Genomic DNA, 18,593 nt, shown 5'->3' with positions numbered 1-18,593 from the left:
CACCACAGTAGTGCCATTATGGCATTATTGGTGTCTTTTTCAAGTTGATGTTGTTCTAGCAGGCAGTCTTTTTGCCAGTCTCTAATCTCCTCATCCCGTATGTGACAGAAAAGATGAATCTTGTGCCCTTTACTGTTTGAATAAGGAGAGGCCTCTCGGAGAACAGAGTTGGATTCTGTGCATCAAAAATAAGAATGCTCTTTCTTGGCTTCTGTTTTGGCAGCGGGTCTGAGGTTTGAGCTTTCCTTGAGAAGGCCAGGGTAGGCCAGAGTTCTTATGGAGGTGACACTTGCTGCTCCTTGCACTTAGTGTAATTTCTTAGAAACAGGCCCTCTGAACAAGCTCAGATCAAAAGATGTGCTTGTTTTGGACACTCTTAATACCTCTGGCTTTTAGAAGTCGAGTAGTAGTCAAGGACGTGGAGGGTAACTTTGCAAAAGCCTTACTGCCAAAGATGACTCTCTGTGTGCTTCTGAATGTTTCAGAGCTGATGAGAGACTTGCAGAGGCCGAAATCAACCTCTTTTTGGAGCGCCATAGAAGCAAATCTGCAGTCACAAGCAGCGCTGTCAGCATACATCTGGCTGCAAGTCCACTTCTGGATTCAGCTGGCCTGGGATGTCTTGGCAACAGTTTGGGACTGAACAGAAGTCTGGGTTTCAGAACACCACCCAGACATCTGTGGTAAAGCTGAAGATTTTAGGACATCAGGTTTGTACAAATTTTCCAGAGCGGTCAAAGGCCAAAAAATATTGAAATCGAAGCAATGAGCTGTGTAACTACCTTCTTTTTCAAGACAAACTGTGGTAAAGAGCACTGTGGGGCACGAACCACGCACCTAAGTTCTACACTAAATTTACATGTATGGTATGTGTGACCTATTTCAAGTGGCTGATGTCACCATGAGTGCCAAATGCCACCAGACATCTGTGAGACCCCATTTTCTTCATCATTGATCTTTGTTCTAGCAGTTTCTTCACTGGACCTTGCTTTAATATGTTACTATGGACAGGAGGCATTTGTTCCTGTAGTTCCTGCTACATCTTACTACATGAAACAGCAGAACTCCCTACTCCTTGGGAAGTCTTCACGGCCTTCTAATTGTGCAGCAATGCTGCAACCTCTGCAATAGCACTGGTCCAAGTATGCCCTGTAATCAGCAGTCAGTGTGATAGCACATCCCTTCCAGAATGCAGAGCATTATACCAGGAGACGTGGAAACCACACACCAGTAGTTGTCATCAGTGGGACAGCCACGTAGCATGGGACTGAGGCATGGCCAAGCTTCTCTGTTGACTTAGTGTGTTTAGTTGTTGGATGAATGTGAGAAGCATTTGTTCACTTTGAAGTCCATCTCAGTTCACTGGTCCCCTCACCTCCATTGGAAAGAACCCATTTCAACAAGGTGTCTACATACAGCACCCGGTTGAAGAGAAAAACACCAAGGAGATGAAAAGGGGCCAAGCAGTGTAGGTAATGCATAGCAGCGGCAGTTACAGACGGGAACTTTTCTGTACCGCTGTGAACACGTTTTTGAGGGCAGAGGCGTGGACAGGCATTATGGAAAGAACTCGTGAGGTAATTAGTGCTGTACCATCTGCAGGGACTATTCTGCAGGCAAGCACTAGAAAGGAAGCAAACTCCAGGGACCCAATGCAAAAGGGAGAAAAGGAGAAGACCAGGAGGGGCAGGGAGCACGGAACAAGTGAGGGAAAGAAAGGACAGAGAGATGGCAGCAAGATGTTAAAAGAAGGAAAAGGCAGAGGAGGAAACCATTCCTGTTTGAGGAAAAAAGCTGCCCTAGTTGAAAAGAAAAGAGTTGACAGCTGTGTCTTTTTTGAAAAAGAACAGGGAAAACAGATAGTGAAGGGAAGGACAGTGGGAGTACCCAGTGCTTCCTAAAACTGAATTGTGCAGCAACAGTCTTCAGCTCGTCCTTTCCATTGTGATTTTCCAGAAGAAAACTCTGGGCATCTCAAAGTTTTGTCAGTATCAAGACAGAAACCTTCACTGCTTTCCTAGCTTCCCTCAAGGATGTTACAGAAATTAAATATTTCTACAGGTTATTTCATGGCTCATTGTTTTATCCAGTTGCTAATTTATGCAGATGTGTAGTTCAAATCGCTATATAGGCTGCTTCAACGCTTTGCAACAACTGCTTCCCAGATCTACTTGTGGAAAACAGTTGAGTTGATTCCAAGAAAAGAATGCACGTGATCTGAGAATGGTGATACTGTTCTCACTCAGCGTCCTGACTGCAACAGCACCCATACATTTTGAGGCCACATGTGTCTCACAGCCTTGAGTGTACTCTCAAGGAAGTTGATGTACAACTACGTATGACATTTCCCCAGCCTTCAGCGACTGATGTCCGGACGGGTTTTGTTTCTTAGTTTGGGGGCTTGCTTTGATCCCAACATTTCTCCTTCCTATTGCATTTTTGTTGGTAGGACTTAGTCCCCTGAAGTTCTCTCTGACCTTGACTGCAACCTCTGGAGACTTTTAGTTTGTTGTCAACAGAGGAGCTGAGGATAGTTCACTCTCACTATACACAGTTTGTCTTCTCAGGATTTGCTTCAAACTCTACTACCATATCAAGTTCTAAAGTTTTTTTCCTCGAAGGGGTGTGTGTAAAACAATGGCTTAATCCACTGAAATCTTACCTCTTAACTCTGTAAATACTACGTCTTAACTGTGTATTTTCTGTATAATTCTAGGCACGACAGGAACGGGATGCAAAAATCGCTAGAGACCTTCAACGAGGTAATGTGTCATTATGTTAGGAGGGTTTTTAAGGAAAAAGGTGACTATTTCTAGCTCTTGACAGCTCTCGAGCCATTTTTATCAAGTTCCTGTGATAAGTAGGTTTTTGGTTTTTTTTTTCTGCTAGCCTTCCAGTTGAGACTTGAATGTGAAAACTTCCTGCTTACCAAAATGTTGCGTACAATGTTATGCACTTGCCTGGAAAAAACCAAGCGCAAAGAAACCCTTGGCTTAAGCTGAAGTTGCCCTTCACTGGAGTTCATCTCAAGCACAAACAGCAAAGCAGCCAAGCGATAAGTATAAGCTTCAGCCATCACTTCCCCTCCCATGTACACCGATGGCATTCAGCACTAAACCCCACCATACCCGTTCTTTGCTGTTGGTTCCTGATTTTTGCTACTATTCTGTGATGCATGGCTTGTCTTGGTAGCTTAGGTGGTGCAGTCTTTTTTGGAATAAGCAAGAAGATCAGTGACAAAAGATAATCTGTCTTTAGGAAAAGATTATTCAGTATTTTTTCGGCAAATATCAGTTCAGTGCTTGCCGTACGTAGCATAAAACATGCTGTAGAATTTGAGGCCAGGTGTCCAAAGAGGAAATGCACCTGTTCCATGGGAATTCCTTCCTCCAGAGTTACTGCTTTGCAGTGCCTGGTGCTCTGTAGTAGTAGTAGTGTGCCAATAAATCACTGGTTTGGACATAAAAGGAAAGCAGAGACTTCGGGTTGAAGAGGTCTACAGGGGGCTGTTTAGCACGGGAATCGTTTGTGGATTGCCTGAAGATGTTCAGTGTGTAGCCCCCAGAATGTCTTCCACTTGCTTTAGAAATGCTGTTGACGGATAAGCAATTGTGGAAAAAATGGGTTTCTTCCTTTGCACCTAGCCCTTCTGTTGTTATGTTCCCTTGGAAATTTTAAAGTCTCTGCCTGGATTGCAGTCTCTCGTGTTGCCTGTCATGTCCTTGCCTTATTTTGCCCTGTCTGCTGTAAAAGTAACACCAGGAATCTTGTCAATTTTCCCCCCAGCCACTGCTAAACCTACAAGTGGATCTGCTGGATCTTCAAAAAATCTTCATGTGGACCACGGACGCGGTCCCTGTGGGAATAACAGGTTTGCCACTCTTGGGATGAGGGTGTAAAAAATGGCTCCTTTAGGGAGGTGGGTTAAGGTTTATATAAGGTAGGGGTAGAATTTGCTAGAAGAAAGGGAGGGACTAGGGCAGAGCATGCAAAGTGTAACTATATAAGGGAAAAAGGGGGTAGGGTTTATCCAGTTTAGGGAAAGGGTGGCCATAAAAGGAAATACTGCAATGCAGCAAACTTTGGCCAATCAGGGAGTGGGGCCTAAGGATACAGCAATCAAGGGCATTTTCATACAACAATTTCAGGGTACAAACAAGGGAAAAACTACAATAAATATTTAGACACAACTGTAAAACTCGAAACGCATTGGGTCTGAACTTCTTGACAATTTCATACAGGGGTTTCATCCTCTGGAGGGTCACACATTTCTTCTTGTTTTCTCCAGCTTTCATATGCAGCCATGTCCTCACTCCCGACAGACCAGGATCCCCTTGCCAGAGTAATGGAGGAGCACCGTGATTCTTTAATCAAAAGTTACCGGATTTGAATGAAATGCTATAGAGAGGCTCTGGAAATCATTCAGTGTTCACAGTGAGTCTGTGGTTTCCCATCCCCCACTTCAGATGTGAAAACATGTTCCTTGCAGTCGGAATGTAAACTCATAAACTCTATTAAATGGATGTCAAGCACATTGCACTTACCTGTTGGTTTACTGATGCATAGCTGGTGTCTTGGTTTCTTATGCACTCACAATAAGAACACATCCATTTTTTCTGCCTAGCAGATTGACTGATCTTGATTCTTGAGCATGAAAGAGCTCAAGTCCTCGGAGCCATCATAGTGATTCAGCAGAAAACAGAAGAAAGAAGTAGAGATCTCAAAAGTCAATTGGACAGGATAAAAAACACCCAGCAAGACAGACCTCTTCAGAAAGAATCCACCCAGGCGGAAGTGGAAAAGTACAAAGAGCTCTGTCTGGTGGAAGCGAAAACCAGAAAAAGCCTAGCCAAGAAACTGGAAAGGTAAGTCCATGCTTTTCTGGACTGGTAATAACACACTCCTTTTTCCTCGTGCATTTTCCTTCTAAAATCCCTTTTTTACATCTCGCCAGCATGATGTGTGAAAGCAGAACACGGCATATTTGTGGGGAAAGTCCCTTAAGACCCTTCCCTTCATCAGACCTGTCTTCCTTTCTCTTTAAGAGTTCCAGCAGTAACACCACAGTAGTGCCATTATGGCATTATTGGTGTCTTTTTCAAGTTGATGTTGTTCTAGCAGGCAGTCTTTTTGCTAGTCTCTAATCTCCTCATCCTGTGTGGGACAGAAAAGATGAATCTTGTGCCCTTTACTGTTTGAATAAGGAGAGGCCTCTCAGAGAACAGAGTTGGATTCTGTGCATCAAAAATAAGAACGCTCTTTCTTGACTTCTGTTTTGGCAGCGGGTCTGAGGTTTGAGCTTTCCTTGAGAAGGCCAGGGTAGGCCAGCGTTCTTATGGAGGTGACACTTGCTGCTCCTTGCACTTAGTGTGATTTCTTAGAAACAGGCCCTCTGAACAAGCTCAGATCAAAGGATGTGCTTGTTTTGGACACTCTTAATGCCCCTGGCTTTTAGAAGTCGAGTAGTAGTCAAGGACGTGGAGGGTAACTTTGCAAAAGCCTTACTGCCAAAGATGACTGTCTTTGTGCTTCTGAATGTTTCAGAGCTGATGAGAGACTTGCAGAGGCTGAGACCAAGCTCCTTTGGGAGCGCCATAGAAGCAAATCTGCAGTCACAAACAGCACTGTCAGCGGACATCTGGCTGCAAGTCCACTTCTGCATTCAACTGGCCTGGGATATCTTGGCAACAGTTTGGGACTGAACAGAAGTCTGGGTCTCAGAACGCCACCCAGACATCTGTGGTAAAGCCAAAGACTTTAGGTCATCTGTAGCAATTTGAAACTCGGATATCAGCACAAAAGGATTATGTAGCAGGCCATGGACCAACAGGGGCTGAAAGAAATCCCACCACCTGAGGATCGCATGCTTCTTCACAAGACCTACTGATATTTAACTATGTTGATCGGCCTGGCTCCTGCAGCGAGATATGGAAAGACTTTGTGATGATGATAACAGACTACGTAGAAACCCCTTTGTTCTCTCCCCCCCATGTAATCCTTGTTACAAGAAATATTAAACAATTGTGTGACTGTAGCAGAAAATTGTGTAATCCTCTAGTTAGCATAATCCATCCCCAACTTAGCATAATCCATCCTCCTCATTAACATGTCCTGCCCCCAGCACCCTTAAATTGTGAGATGCGTGTTCAATAAAGATTCCGGTTTTCACCCCCAAACTTGGGATTGATTAGTTGTTGACCTCCTACAAATGGTGCTGTGTGTGAGGCCCAGAGCCCCAGCTTCTAATATTTAGAAGCTTGCAGTCCAGAGCTGACACGGCATTGGCAGAAGAAGCGGCTCCTTCTCTCCCGGTGGAGGTGCGTGGCTGAACTTAAAAAAGGGAACGTACATAGAATTCGTCACACTGCAGCAGGACTGCAAGTGAGCAGCTTCCAACTAGGGGGGGCAGAGCGCTGCCGGCGGAGAGACCCGGGAACCAGCCCATCCCACCCCCCTCACCTCCAACCAAGACAGAAAAATGAGGGAAAATAAAAAAGGCGAAGAAAGCAAACAACAAAGACATCCTTCCATAGCTAATAGCCAAAATTGTTTTTAGATGAATGCCTGGACATAACAAAGATTTTATTCATTAGCTCAGACACTTCAATCAGCAAGTCTTGGTTTAAATAAGTGATGATGTCTAATAATGTAAACAAATTCAAGAGGAACCTTGCTAATTGTTTTCTAAAATTGTTCACCTAGATGGCAGTCCCTAGTAGAATGAAGTTTTTGTGTTTGTGAAAATTTTTGCTAGGTTTTGTAATACCTATGACAAAAGGGGTGATCACAGCAAGTGAGAGGTTTAGTCATCACCGGGTGACCAAGGAGATTGTTTTCCTGTGGGTGTATCAGAGGTACCATCTGCAGATCTTAAGGAAGTGGTCTTGGAGAAAGGAGGCTAATGCTGATTTTGAGGATTAAATATTTAGGCTGTGTGGTTGCATGTCAAGCAAGGCCAAGACAAAGGGACCTGTTACCCAAACTATCCCAATGAAAACAGGATGGGTAGCCTGCCTATTAGATCCCAGGCACTGTGGGGACCAGAATAACCACAGTGACTAATTGTGATGGGAGGCACTCATGAAACACACATTCCCATCAAAATATGGCTTTTTATTTTAGAGGCTCCACAAGCATAGCGTAGTAGAATTGTTTAGGTTGAAAAAGACCCTTAAGATCATCAAGTCCAACTGTTAACTCATCGCTTCCAAGTCCACCACTAAACAATATCTTCAAGTGTCATTTCTGCACATCTTTTTAATACTTCCAGGGATAGTGACTCAACCACTTCCCTGGGCATAACAACACCTTCTGTAAAGTTCTTCTCCTTAATATCGAATCTAAGCCTCCCCTGGTGCAACTTGAAGCCATTTCATCTTGTCCTATGGCTTGTTATCTGGGAGAAGAGACTGACACCCACTTGGCTACCATTTCCTTTTCAGGTCACTGGAGAGAGCAATAAGGTCTCCCCTCAAGTCTCCTTTTTTCTAGGCTAAAAAACACCGGTTCCCTCTGTTGTTCTTCCTAAGACTTGCTGCCTTTCAGGATACACCCCTAAATCAGCAACAAGGCATCCATATCATCACATAATGAGTGTCCATATGATCATATGATCATGTGATCATATGATCACATGATCATATATGCTTAAATAACTCAAAACTCATTAAGCTTCAGAAAAGCACTGATTCTGAGCACTCCTGATGTTTTACTTGACAGCGAATACTTCTCCCAACCTGACCATTCCAACTAGTCTCCTGACCCTCTGTCACAACAGCACAGTCAGTAGCATGGCTGGAGAGTTGCACTTTGCTGCTTGAGGGAGGAGTCCTACAACAAACAATTTTGTACCATGCGTAGAAAGTTAAATTATGAGGCAAACAGTACACCAAGAATTTACTGCCACTAGATGGCAAAAAACACATATGGAAAGCAACAACACATTTCTGAGAGCACAGCTAATGTTCTCTTCACTCAGGGGAGTTTATTCCTTTCTCGAGTAGCACAAGCAGGAAGACAACAGGGCAGCACAGAAGCCCTGTCCAAGTATGTACTTTGCCTTTGGAAAAGCTGCATTAAGTACCAACACTGCTTAATTCTCCACAACCCTCTGCATCAAGTTCTGTTTTAAAGCTAGCTAGCAAAAAAAAAAAAATTGTAGTTGTAGCCTAACAGGAGGTTTGGGGCTCCATAGAGTTCAGAAATCTGTCTGCAAGAGACTGTGAATCTCTGAGGATAGTGAAAGAGAAGGGGATATGGGGAAATCCTTAGCCATTTGAAAGGATTTACACTGCAAGACTCCTTGTTGACTATGGGACACACCATGTCATTTAAAGAGACACTTAAAGAACACAAAATGACCTCATCGATGCTAGGCCTGGGGACAGGCACACTGTGCAAGTCACTTGGGAAAACACTGGCACGAAACTCTCATTACCATGGTGTTATAAGTAATTACCACTAATTACTTATGGTGTTATAAGTTTTCCAAACATACTGGGTGTCTCAGTTTAAGGAGACTGAAAGTGTTTTGCTAAGGAGGGCGAGTTATGAGAGACTAAACTCCTCTCTCTCAGCAATTGTAAATCCGAAATTAAGAGGCTCCAATCAAGAAAGTATGGAAAAAAGGAAAATAACAACCCTTTATTAAAGGATATATATGTATTGGCAAAACCAGCAAAAGAACACTAAAACAACTAAACAATAATCCTGTACCCAAAAAGTCACCCGCAAAAAAAGGAAACAGTTTGACACTTCTCTGTCCTCTAGTGCGATTCTAATCCCGGTTGGCAGAGGGCGCTGTTGGATCACTGGAGGAGCAGAGCCTGCGGTTGCTCGGTGTTGGTCAGCAGGGGGGCTGTTGGGCTCTGCTGGTTGCCGTGTGGGGGCCCCGGATCGCAGGAGAAACCGAAAAATGGAGATTTTCCCACTCACCGAGGAGGGGAAGGGGAAAAGGGGAAAGAAGGGCGGTTTCTTTCCCACTAAACTCATGCTGTCTGCGGCTGGCTGTGGTCAGGACTCCCCTTTTTTTGTCAATGAGTACAAAACTCTCCAATGAAATCTGAGCAGATTTGAGCTGGAGACAGAGCAGTGCACAGGCAAGCCGAGGCTGGAGAGCAGCCGGATGACCAGGTCGAGAGCAAAACAGCCTCAGAGCTTTTTCCAACACACACACACACCCCCCTTGTGGGAGGTGACTGAGTTGTGGACAGCTTGGGCCCTGAATTTGAGTGGTTGCAGCTGTGAGGTTGTAAAGGAATGTGAACACTGAAGTGAGAAGAAGATAAACAAAGAAGATGGAACTACTGAACCACAGAGGCAGCCGGACATCTGTAACAGTTCGTTTGGATACATGTCCGGAAAAAAAACAAGTGCCAGAAACATTCAAACGCACAAAATATCTTTTATTACAGTGAGAATAGTAATAATAATAATAAAATTAGCAAAAAGAATCAAAAACTAAAAAAAGATACAAAATAACTACCTTACTGTGTGACCTTAAAAAACAAATGCTACAAACAGCATTTATAACACGATATTAACTAGTAAAAAGAGAGTTTAAAGGGATACCAAAAAGGGATCTTAACACAATATTATGGATAACTATTAACATGATATTGGTTAGTAAAAGGGGAAATTAAGGGAAAAATACTATGAACAACTTATTTATGTAAAAATATTCAATAGTAAAAGGGGAATTAAAGGGACACTAAAGGGATATTAAAAAAGTTTATTCTCTCGGTTGCTTCCTATCAATAAACTGTGCTTACACACACAGACAGGCCAGGGCTATCAGGATCTGCAGCAGCTGGTTGGTACCCATGCTCACTCCTCACTCACACACACACACCCAGCCCCAGACAGAGCTATTAGGCTGGAATGTAGTTCTGCCAGCCAGTTCCTTTGTGTAGGCAATCACCCAAAGCAGAAAACTGTCCTCCCCATTCAACATTCCTCCCCCACATACAGCAGGGGAAAGAAAATTCCCTTTGGTTTTTTAGAACAAGTAAACCCATGACACTGGGGAACAAATCCCCCAGTATATTTCCCCCATCTCTACACTGTCATCTCCTTTGAACACTAGGCTGGGCAGTGATTCTTACTGTCATTGGATCTCTGTGAACACAAACGGAGCTGTCCTTGGGGGCTGAATGACTGCAAGGGTCATAAGTTAACATAGCATTGAGGACTTGCGCTGCACATCCCAGCAGCTGTGCCACAAGGAACTATGTTACTGGTAAGTTTCATTTATCTGGCGCAGTGCTACAGACAGAGCCCATTCATCCTGGTTTTCAACCTACTAATTTTCTTCACATCGAAACCCCCTTTCCATACTTGTTGGGTTTAACAGCCTTTGCAACACCTTGCAAAGCAAAATGACACAAAAGAGCTGGTTAATATTCAGGGATCACTTCCATCAAGCTCAAGAGAGTTTCATCCTAGAAAGCAGGAAGTCAGGCAAAAATTCCAGGAGGCCTGCATGGATGGCTTCATAAGGAGTTTCTTGTTCAAACACAAAAAGGAAGCTTAGAGAGAGTGGATGCAAAGAAAGATAACAGAAATGTTGTCTGGGCATGCAGGGATGAAGCTGGTAAAGCTAAAGCCCAAATGGAACTGAATCAGGCCAGTGGTGTCAGAGACAACCAGAAGGACTTCTTTAAGCATGTAGGTGACAAAAGGAAAACCAGGGAAAATGTGGGCCCATCACTCACCAAGAAGGGGAAGCTTGTTACACAGGACAGGAAAAAAGCAGAAATACTGAATGTCTTCTTTGCCTATGTCTTTCCTAGCTTTTCCCAACCTTCAGGGATCAGGACAACTGACTCTAGGAAACCCTATTCCAAAAGAGGACTTGGACTAGAGCACCTTAGTCTTTCCGTGATTATGTGCAGAGGGTGAGCAGTAGCCACCAGTAAAGCAGGGCCATACCCACAGTGCGGCATGTGCAAAAGCATGCAAAGCATAATGGGGCTCCTCAGCAAGAAGCAATAGCAGTCGCCAACAAGACTCTAGCAGGTGTCCTCCTTTTCTTCTGTTCCCCCTGCCAGCTTTGCTTCTCCCATTCTCCGATCACAAGGCTGTACCCTCTGCTTGCCTCTGGGACAGGTGGGGACCGGTCCAACTTTGGCAGAAAGGGCATGGCTGCCAGAACTGTCGCGACATTTTAGAACTGCTGCGTTTGGTCAGAGAATTGGAGCTCTTTGGACCTAGGTGGGAGGGATGAGGAGAGTCATATTTTTGAAGGCTTATTAAGGCTTTCTTCCTGGGCTGGGAGTTAAGACTTCCCTCTCTGCCCTTGATCTGAGTGCAAATCAGTCTGGCAGATATCTTCAAGGCTGAAAGAGAAGCCAGGCCTGAAGGCCAAGCCAGAGTTCTCCTCTGCTCCCTTCAGCTCTGCTTGCAGCTGCATCCTCAGCCTGTCCCAGAGGCCAGACAAACATGTCCCCTTCCTCTGTGAAGGCTTGAAGCACAGTCATGTTAAGATCATGGCCTACAGGTGAGCTATTGCTACTAATCAGTTGCCAGACTCTTCCAGTGCTTTAGAGCCATCCTCTTTGTGTTCTGGGCAGAAGATAATAGCGGGTGAGCTTCTGGTAGCCATAAAACACAGGCAAATCCCTGATCCTGTGGGAAGTGGAGGGGTTTGTAGCCTGCAAAGAAGAAGGGAAATTTCTTCAGCCTGCTTGCGGTGCATTGTAGCGTCTCTCCCCTGAGAAAGCTGGTGCAGAACCTCTGGGCCTTCACTTTGTGTTGTCATTGGGACAAACCGGGACAAGACGTGTTTGAAAGTTTCTTCCTGCCTGCTGTGTGCTGCCCATTGGCTGCTGGAGCAGCAGAGCAGAAATTCACTGTTGGCATCTGGCAAAGCAGCAGGTGACAGCAATTACAAGGGGGTGGGGGGAGAGGTGTCTGCTCTTCAAGAGGGACAAGACAAAGGAGTTGGGGAATTGTCCCGGTGTGGTATATTAATATAATATAAAAGACAGGACCCAGCAGCTAGTTGGCAAGCAGTCAAATCTGTTTATTTAAAAGAAAAATGTCTCCCTATAAACCCTCTGACAGACATTTGACCGCCTGACAAATGACAGCACAACACACACTGCTCATGTGCCCCAATAGTCTGTCCAGGGACTTCAGTTCCCAGAATGCTTCCCTCACTATTCTCGGGACACGTCCCTACATCCTGGAATTCTGGCATGGCAGGCTTGGAGCACTCAGTGGGCATTTCTTGAGAGCTGTGGTGGCCCCCGCCTGCTCGGGCTGGGATCCCACTTCATCCTGAGCCTCATTTCATGGAAGTGTGTCCAGAGGCAGCTCGGCCACAGGCAGAAGCAAAATCCCAGAGCAGGTGATGTGGGAGCTGCTCCTGCACCTACCACAGCCTCCGGCCCAGTGGGAGCAGCCCGGGCCCTGCCCCGGGGTGCCCTGAGGCGGGGCAGTGCCCACTCCCGCCAGCCGCCCTCACAAGGCCCAGGCCGCCTCCTTCCCACAAGGCCCAGCAGGGCCGCCCTCACTCCTGCCCCACCCTGCCATGTCCCGCCCGGCCTCACCCTGCACCGTGGCCTCTGCCACACCCCACGGTGACGTGCTGAGCGTTCCACCTGCCATTGTGACACCACAGGCACCAGTCGAGCACAGCTTCGTTGGTGCCCGGAGCCGGCGCTCAGAGCTGCTGTAGCCTCTCGAGGAGCAGTAGCACATCCCGCTGTGGGAGCATTTCGCGCCTGTATCGCCGTCTTGGTAGCTGCAGGCCACGAACGCTGCACAGGGCAACCTCGTCTGCCTTGTGCTTTATACCCCGTGCCCATCCTTCTTCTCATCCTCGTCCCTTTGTCACCCTCACCCCTAACCTCACCCTCGTCCCATTCCTCATCCCTACTTGGCGCCCGGCAGCCCCTCTGCAAGGGGGCTTCTTGCACTTCCTGCTGCTGGTAGCTCCAAGCAGGGCCATGCCGTGGCTTCTCAGCAAGAAGCGACGGCAGTCACCATCCAGCACCACCAGTGGGCAGCCCCGGGCTGCCACCAGCTCCACCAGCGCCTCCGAGCTCAGGGAGAACGGGCTGGGCAGGCTGCACCGCGCGGCCGCCCGCGGCGACCTGGCCTGGCTGAGGCGCTGGCGCTGGTATGTGAAGGTCGTCGGCATCGACAGGCGAGACCAGGAGATGCGGTGAGTTCTATGGGATGCTGATGGCACACCTTGGCTGCTCCTGAGCCAAGCTGCAGTAGTCCTCGGCAGCCCTCTGTTAAGGACAAGGCTTGAAAAGTGAGATTTGCCCTGTCAGCTGGGAGAGGGAAATCTTGACCTTTTCACTGCTTGTTGCTGCCGGCCGGGCTCCAGCGCTGTTGGAAACGCGTGTTGCCGACCTGCCGCTTTGCCGTAGTCTCTGCAGGGCTGTTCTGCAGCTGCTCAGCCCTCACCTCTTCTCTTCTGCCCTCTGGCTAATCAGCGCAGGATTGCAGCAGCAGCAGCAGCAGCAGCAGAGAGCAGCAAGCGGGAGGAGCAGAGTCCGGGCAGGGTCCCCAGGGTGCTGGGTAGAGACACGGCTTTGGCTCATCCTTTGTCTGTCTAAGTTAAGAGCGTGTGTTTAATTTTTAGGACACCTCTGCATCTCGCTTCGGCAAATGGCCATGCAGATGTCCTTAGATATCTGCTAAGAAAGAACAGCCAGCCGAATCTCGCTGACAACTTGAAGAGAACGGCACTGATGAAGGTGTGTGGAATGCCTTATGATCTTGTAGGTGGGGATTAGTAATGGTGTGTTAAAGGGGAGGTGTCTGGCAGGATTCCTTGCATCACTGAGCCATAGAAACATGCATATTGCAATTGGCGTGGCATAGGCCTCTGTTAGCTAATCTTTGAAGATGGTCTTCTATCCTAGCGTTCAGGAGCTGAGGAAGTTGTGACAGAGGGGGATGTAAAAGTTGGAAGTCTTTCCCTTTTCGTGTGTTGTTCCCAGGCAGTACAGCAGGAGCAGGAAGAATGTGTTGCTATTCTGCTGGAACACGGTGCCGACCCGAATCTGGCAGACGCTGGCGGCAACACTGCCCTTCACCTGGCTGTCCTGTCTAAAAATACAGCTGTAGCAGGGCTGTTACTCGAGCATAATGCCAGTAGTGATGCTCAGAACCAGGTAACCTTGGCACGTGGGTAAAGCTGCTCTTTCAAACAGCTGCAGAGCTTGTCTGTGTCTTTCTAATGGCGATTATTTGTCCTTTTAGATGGGATTTACTCCCTTAAAACTTGCAGCCCTCCTACAGCATGAGGAGATTCTGGAGTGCCTTCTGAAAAAAGCAGCGGACAGGCATGCTCAAGCCCAATTTGAAAGGTGAGGGGTTTGTCAAAACAGCACACGGGTCTTCTCGGTAGCCTGCAAGCAAGACCGAGACGAGGGGCGTGGCAATGAGCTTGGAAAAAGAAGGAGGAGTCACGTGGAAGCAGTTCCCTGTGTGACTGGTAAATGCAGGTCTGCACTTGGCTGCTCTCGTACCTTAGGGGCTCTCGTACTTTGCCCGCTGAGGTCTGCAAGAAAGCGTTGTCTGTGGTGCCCTCTCCCCACACAGACCCAGAGCCATCGGGAAACTTGCCAGTAGCTCAGCAGCATGGCTGCTCTGCAGGCAAGGGAGGTTTAAGCCAAGGCATAGTTGGTGCGTTAAGTGCTCTGAAGGGAAGCATTGGGAGAAAGAGAAGCAACAGTGTCTGAGGGAACACGAGGGGCTCCAACCACACATAAGGAGAAAATTCCTGCCATGTAGATGGTCAGGCGGTCGAACGGATTGCCCCGGGAGTTTGTGCAGCTGCATCTGTGGGGCCTTTGAAGAGCAGTGCAAGGAGCCCTGAACAGCATGGCCTGACCTTGTAGTTGAGGCTGCTTTAGGGAGGCCCCTTCTAAGATAAATTCTCCAATGCTTCCATGTACTTGGCTTCGCTTTCACGGAGCTTGTAGGAAAGAGGGGAAGAGCTCTTTCGGGAACAAGCAGGGGAAAAATGATGCGGGATCAGACATGTTTCGCATTAAATCTTGGATGCTTTAGGACTGCTTTTGTGGTTACTGGAACCCATGAGGCTCACCTGGAGGAAGATAATCTGCGCTTGCAGGAGGAGTTGGACAGGGCTGACACGGAGGTATGGAAAGCCTGTCCCTACAGGGATAAACCAGACAAAACAGTATTCTGGGAGCCAGTAGGACAGAGACCTAAGGAAGTGGCAGTTACATCAGGCTTTGATCTGCCTCTGTCCCTCCAGCCCCCTGCCCCACAACCCGCCATGCTGAGGCAGAGCTGCCTCTCCTTAGGGTTTCACCCGTGACCGGCCAGGGGGGCTGGGGTTCCTCTCTCTCTGCTACATTCAAGATTTTCCTGCTTTAAGAAGACTCCCCACACACCCCTGGCGTGATTCTTGACTCCAGGGCAGGTCTGTGGAGCAGTTCACCTGGCTGCCTTTGCTGAAATGGTGGTCATTAGCTTGTCAGTGATGCCATCCTTCCTGGCCCCACCACACTGAAGCAGAGCTGCCTCTCCTCAGGCATCCACTGCTTCCTGCTTAGGGGCTGCTGGGCACCTCTCTCTGTGCTACAGTCGGGGTCATTCCCGCTTAAGAAAACTCCCCATGCTCCCCCTGTGCAATCCTGGGCTCCAGAGCACATGTGCCAGAGCACTTCACCTCTGACACTTGCGAGATGCCTTCCTTTAGGAAGATGAATTAGTTCACTCATCTTTTCCTGGAGCAGCAAGCAAGGGAATACAAGAAGCATCACAGGTCACAAAAATGGTCCGAGGGGCAGTGTCAGTGCTTAGAACCGTGCTGTAGGAAAGCAGTGGAGGGGTGGGAGAGGCTGCTGTAAAAGAGGACAAAGGAATAGAGCTTGTGTTCATTGGGTAGTAGAAGTGAAGCTTTGAAGGTACTTGAATTGATTCCAGTTCTTTGGGCAGAGGGTATGCACACATACATGCAGCACCTGAGTTCTTCAGCAGCAGCTGGCTCCTCTATGTAAAAGCTCCCCTGACAACTGTGGATTCTTACCGTGATTTTACAGCTGCAGGAGGAGGAAGAAAAGCATCTTCAGTCTGAGCATTGCGTTCGTGACTTGAAGACTGCCTTGGATGATAAAGAAAGAGAAGCAATAACTTCTTCCCCGAAACTGCAGGACCTCCTGTTGCCATCTTCCGAGACTAATACCACTCTAAAACAACTGGAAGAACACGTGCAACAGTAAGAGAGTAACCCAGTGAAGCAAGGTGTCTGTCGCTTTGGGGGATTGGGTGGAAACAACGGGACAGTCAGTTGGATTTTGAAGGACACTTCTGCTGTGGATTCTGTTACTTAGCACAGTTTGTCTGGAACTGGATTTTCTGGTAATAAGACCCGTATTTGTTTTTAAGCCTTGAAATTGAAAAGACCAGATTGGAAGCCACTGTCCAGCAACAAAGCAATAGGATTGAAGCCCTTCAGAGAGACCTGCAAGCCTCTGCCTCAGTAAGCTGGTCATAAATTTCCCTTTTTGTGACTCTTGAGCCTAGTTGCCTATTTCTGGGGGGAAACTGTAAGACGAAGTTTTCCTGGAGAGCCTAGGGGAGCTCAGTTTCTGCCTTTTCCTCAGTAGAGGCTGCTCAGAAAGCAGCCTGGTCCTTTCCCCAGCTGCTACAAAAGCCCTGAGGGTATTTGCTGTGCTGGACACTAGAGCAATTCTTAGATTAGAAATTATGAGTTTCATCATGAGCTCCAAGGGACCCAGAAGTATTGCTCCCAGAAGTGTCTCACAAATTTTTAAGTAGTTGTGAAGTTTCTTCTTTCTGTCAGGGAATCTTTCAAGTGTTTTCTATGCTCGTTTCCAGCAGATGATAAATGCAGTTATGATGGCCACCCTCTTTAGAGGTTTTCCCAGAATTCACTGCCTTTAGATCACGCTGAGTTTCCTTTTCTTTTTTTTTTCTGTGTACAGGTTGGTGAACTTTCCCAGCAGCTGGACATGCAGCTAGAGGCCCAAAACCAGACTTTGCAAGAAGAGCTGTCCACTCTGCGTGGGAAGTATGAAAAACTGGAGAAGAGCAAATGCCAGCTGCAAGAAGAAGTGACAAAAGTCCATCATCGTTTGGAGACTTTCGTGCTGGATGGCAGCCAAACAGCACAATGTAAAAGAGAGGTGGAAGAACGAGCTGACCAGGAAATACGTCAAAAGCCACAAGACGTCAGTCTCGTTCTGCAAGTAAGTGAATTTCTCACCAGTGTCCACAGGCGCTACGTAAACTTCTGTTGTGGCCATCGGTTTTGGTCTTTTTCTTTTGCTCCTGTATTCTGTGTGTTAGCTTCTGCCTTTCCTGAAGGCAGTGGGAGAAGGCAATATGGTTGGGCAGGAGGGCTGTCATGGGTGTGTAATGTGCCAGCAGGTCCCTGAATCAAAAGCCTCCCCCAGGTAGATTCCCACTTTGCAGTGCTTGGGGGTATCTCTGTCCGCTGGCCTGGTTCTCGCTGCTCATCCTTCAATGGGTTTTGCAACTGCCAGCTGTCATGGCCAGACCTACAGGTGCTGCTTTGTCCTTGTAGGGGGGGAAGGTGCTCAGAAAAGGAGTCACTGAAATTCCAGGGGTGGGGGTGAGGGGGTGGAGGTGGGGGATGCTCTTATTGTCTTTGAGGAATCCTTTTCGATATACCCTGTCCTACAGATACAGTGTCTCTTCATTAGGAGCTTTGAATAAGAGTGCTGATTTGGGCTTCTTTCCCAATGAAAAGAATTATTTGCCGTGGTAGCTCCTGGCTTCTGCCTTGGTTGCTGCTGGTAGTGAGGAGGCACAGCTGCCTCTCTGAGTAAGGCAGGGCCCTTGAAACTGGATATGTGCAATTTTCTGCTGGGCAGAGCTCTCTTTTTCTTGTGGTGGTTGAAGGTGCACTGTCTCCTTCAGGCACAGGCAGCCTCCCAGGCTCGATTAGGACAAAACGGAGACAGTCATTGCGATTCAGTGAGAATCCAGTTAGAAGAAAGAATTAGAGATCTCGAAAGTGAACTGGACAGGGTAAAGAAAACCCAACAAGAGAGTGCTTCTCGTAAAGAAGCAATGCGAGGAGAAATGGAAATGTACAAAGACCTGTATCTGGAGGAATTGAAAACTAGAAGATGCCTAGAGAAGAAACTGGAAAGGTAAGTCCATGCTTTTTTGGAGTGGTAATAAGAGACTCCGTTTTCTTCATGCATTTTCCTTCTAAATGCATTGTCTACATCTCAGCAGCATTATTGCCCTACATTGGCCAACAGGGTCTGATGTAGTTGCCAAGACACTCTCCTTGATATTTGAAAAGTCGTGGCAGTCGGGTGAAGTCCCAGGTGACGGGAAAAAGGGAAACCCACTGTACCCATCTTTGAAATGGGTAGGAAGGAGGGCCCTGGTAACTGCCAACCTGTCTGCCTCCCCTCTGTGCCTGGGAAGGTCATGGAAAAGACCTTCTAGAAGCTATGTCAAGGCACATGGATGACAGGGAGGTGATCTGAAGCACCAGCACAGGACTGATGTCCTGAGGGACATCAGTGAGACCCCACCAGGAGTGCTGCATCCAGCTCTGGGGTCCTCAGCAAAGCAAGGACCTCCACCTGTTGGAGTGA

At 47.3% G+C, this 18,593-nt stretch overlaps 2 protein-coding genes and 1 long non-coding RNA gene across 17 annotated transcripts in view; all 3 read left to right on the top strand.

Moving 5' to 3' along the window:
• The window catches only part of LOC127474535 (ankyrin repeat domain-containing protein 26-like), a 55,841-nt gene extending 52,686 nt beyond the window's left edge, over positions 1-3,155 (top strand). Inside the window, exon 15 of the transcript XR_007905889.1 lies at positions 2,890-3,155. The gene's annotated coding sequence lies outside the window, so the exon portion shown is untranslated. The remainder of the gene's footprint in view (positions 1-2,889) is intronic.
• The window catches only part of LOC127474534 (ankyrin repeat domain-containing protein 26-like), a 39,255-nt gene that overhangs the window by 10,335 nt on the left and 10,327 nt on the right, over positions 1-18,593 (top strand). For 4 of the 14 annotated variants that reach the window (XR_007905885.1, XM_051795449.1, XM_051795441.1 and 1 more), the window contains exons 1-9: positions 11,912-13,168; positions 13,598-13,712; positions 13,959-14,132; positions 14,221-14,327; positions 15,034-15,124; positions 16,035-16,210; positions 16,381-16,474; positions 16,941-17,204; positions 17,899-18,134. Coding sequence is in view for 12 of the 14 variants with exons in the window: in XM_051795449.1 (XP_051651409.1) it covers positions 12,951-13,168; positions 13,598-13,712; positions 13,959-14,132; positions 14,221-14,327; positions 15,034-15,124; positions 16,035-16,210; positions 16,381-16,474; positions 16,941-17,204; positions 17,899-18,134 (1,475 nt within the window). In the remaining 2 variants the exon portion in view is untranslated. Of the gene's footprint in view, positions 1-3,180; positions 3,495-11,471; positions 11,498-11,911; positions 13,169-13,597; positions 13,713-13,958; positions 14,133-14,220; positions 14,328-15,033; positions 15,125-16,034; positions 16,211-16,380; positions 16,475-16,940; positions 17,205-17,898; positions 18,135-18,593 lie in introns of those variants that run through there. The other 10 variants (XM_051795451.1, XM_051795446.1, XM_051795453.1 and 7 more) reach the window with 8 other exon arrangements.
• On the top strand, positions 3,715-4,642 carry LOC127474588 (uncharacterized). 2 transcript variants are annotated; one of them, XR_007905902.1, is made up of 3 exons: positions 3,715-3,871; positions 4,289-4,434; positions 4,628-4,642. It is a non-coding gene; the product is annotated as an uncharacterized LOC127474588 (long non-coding RNA). The 2 variants fall into 2 exon arrangements; XR_007905903.1 differs by having other exon boundaries at positions 4,625-4,639.

Source organism: Manacus candei, unplaced genomic scaffold, assembly GCF_025592945.1.
Source record: "Manacus candei isolate 608988 ecotype Guabito, Panama unplaced genomic scaffold, ASM2559294v1 h1tg000043l, whole genome shotgun sequence".
Lineage (NCBI taxonomy): Eukaryota > Metazoa > Chordata > Aves > Passeriformes > Pipridae > Manacus > Manacus candei.
This window is presented reverse-complemented; position numbering and strand designations above follow the sequence as displayed.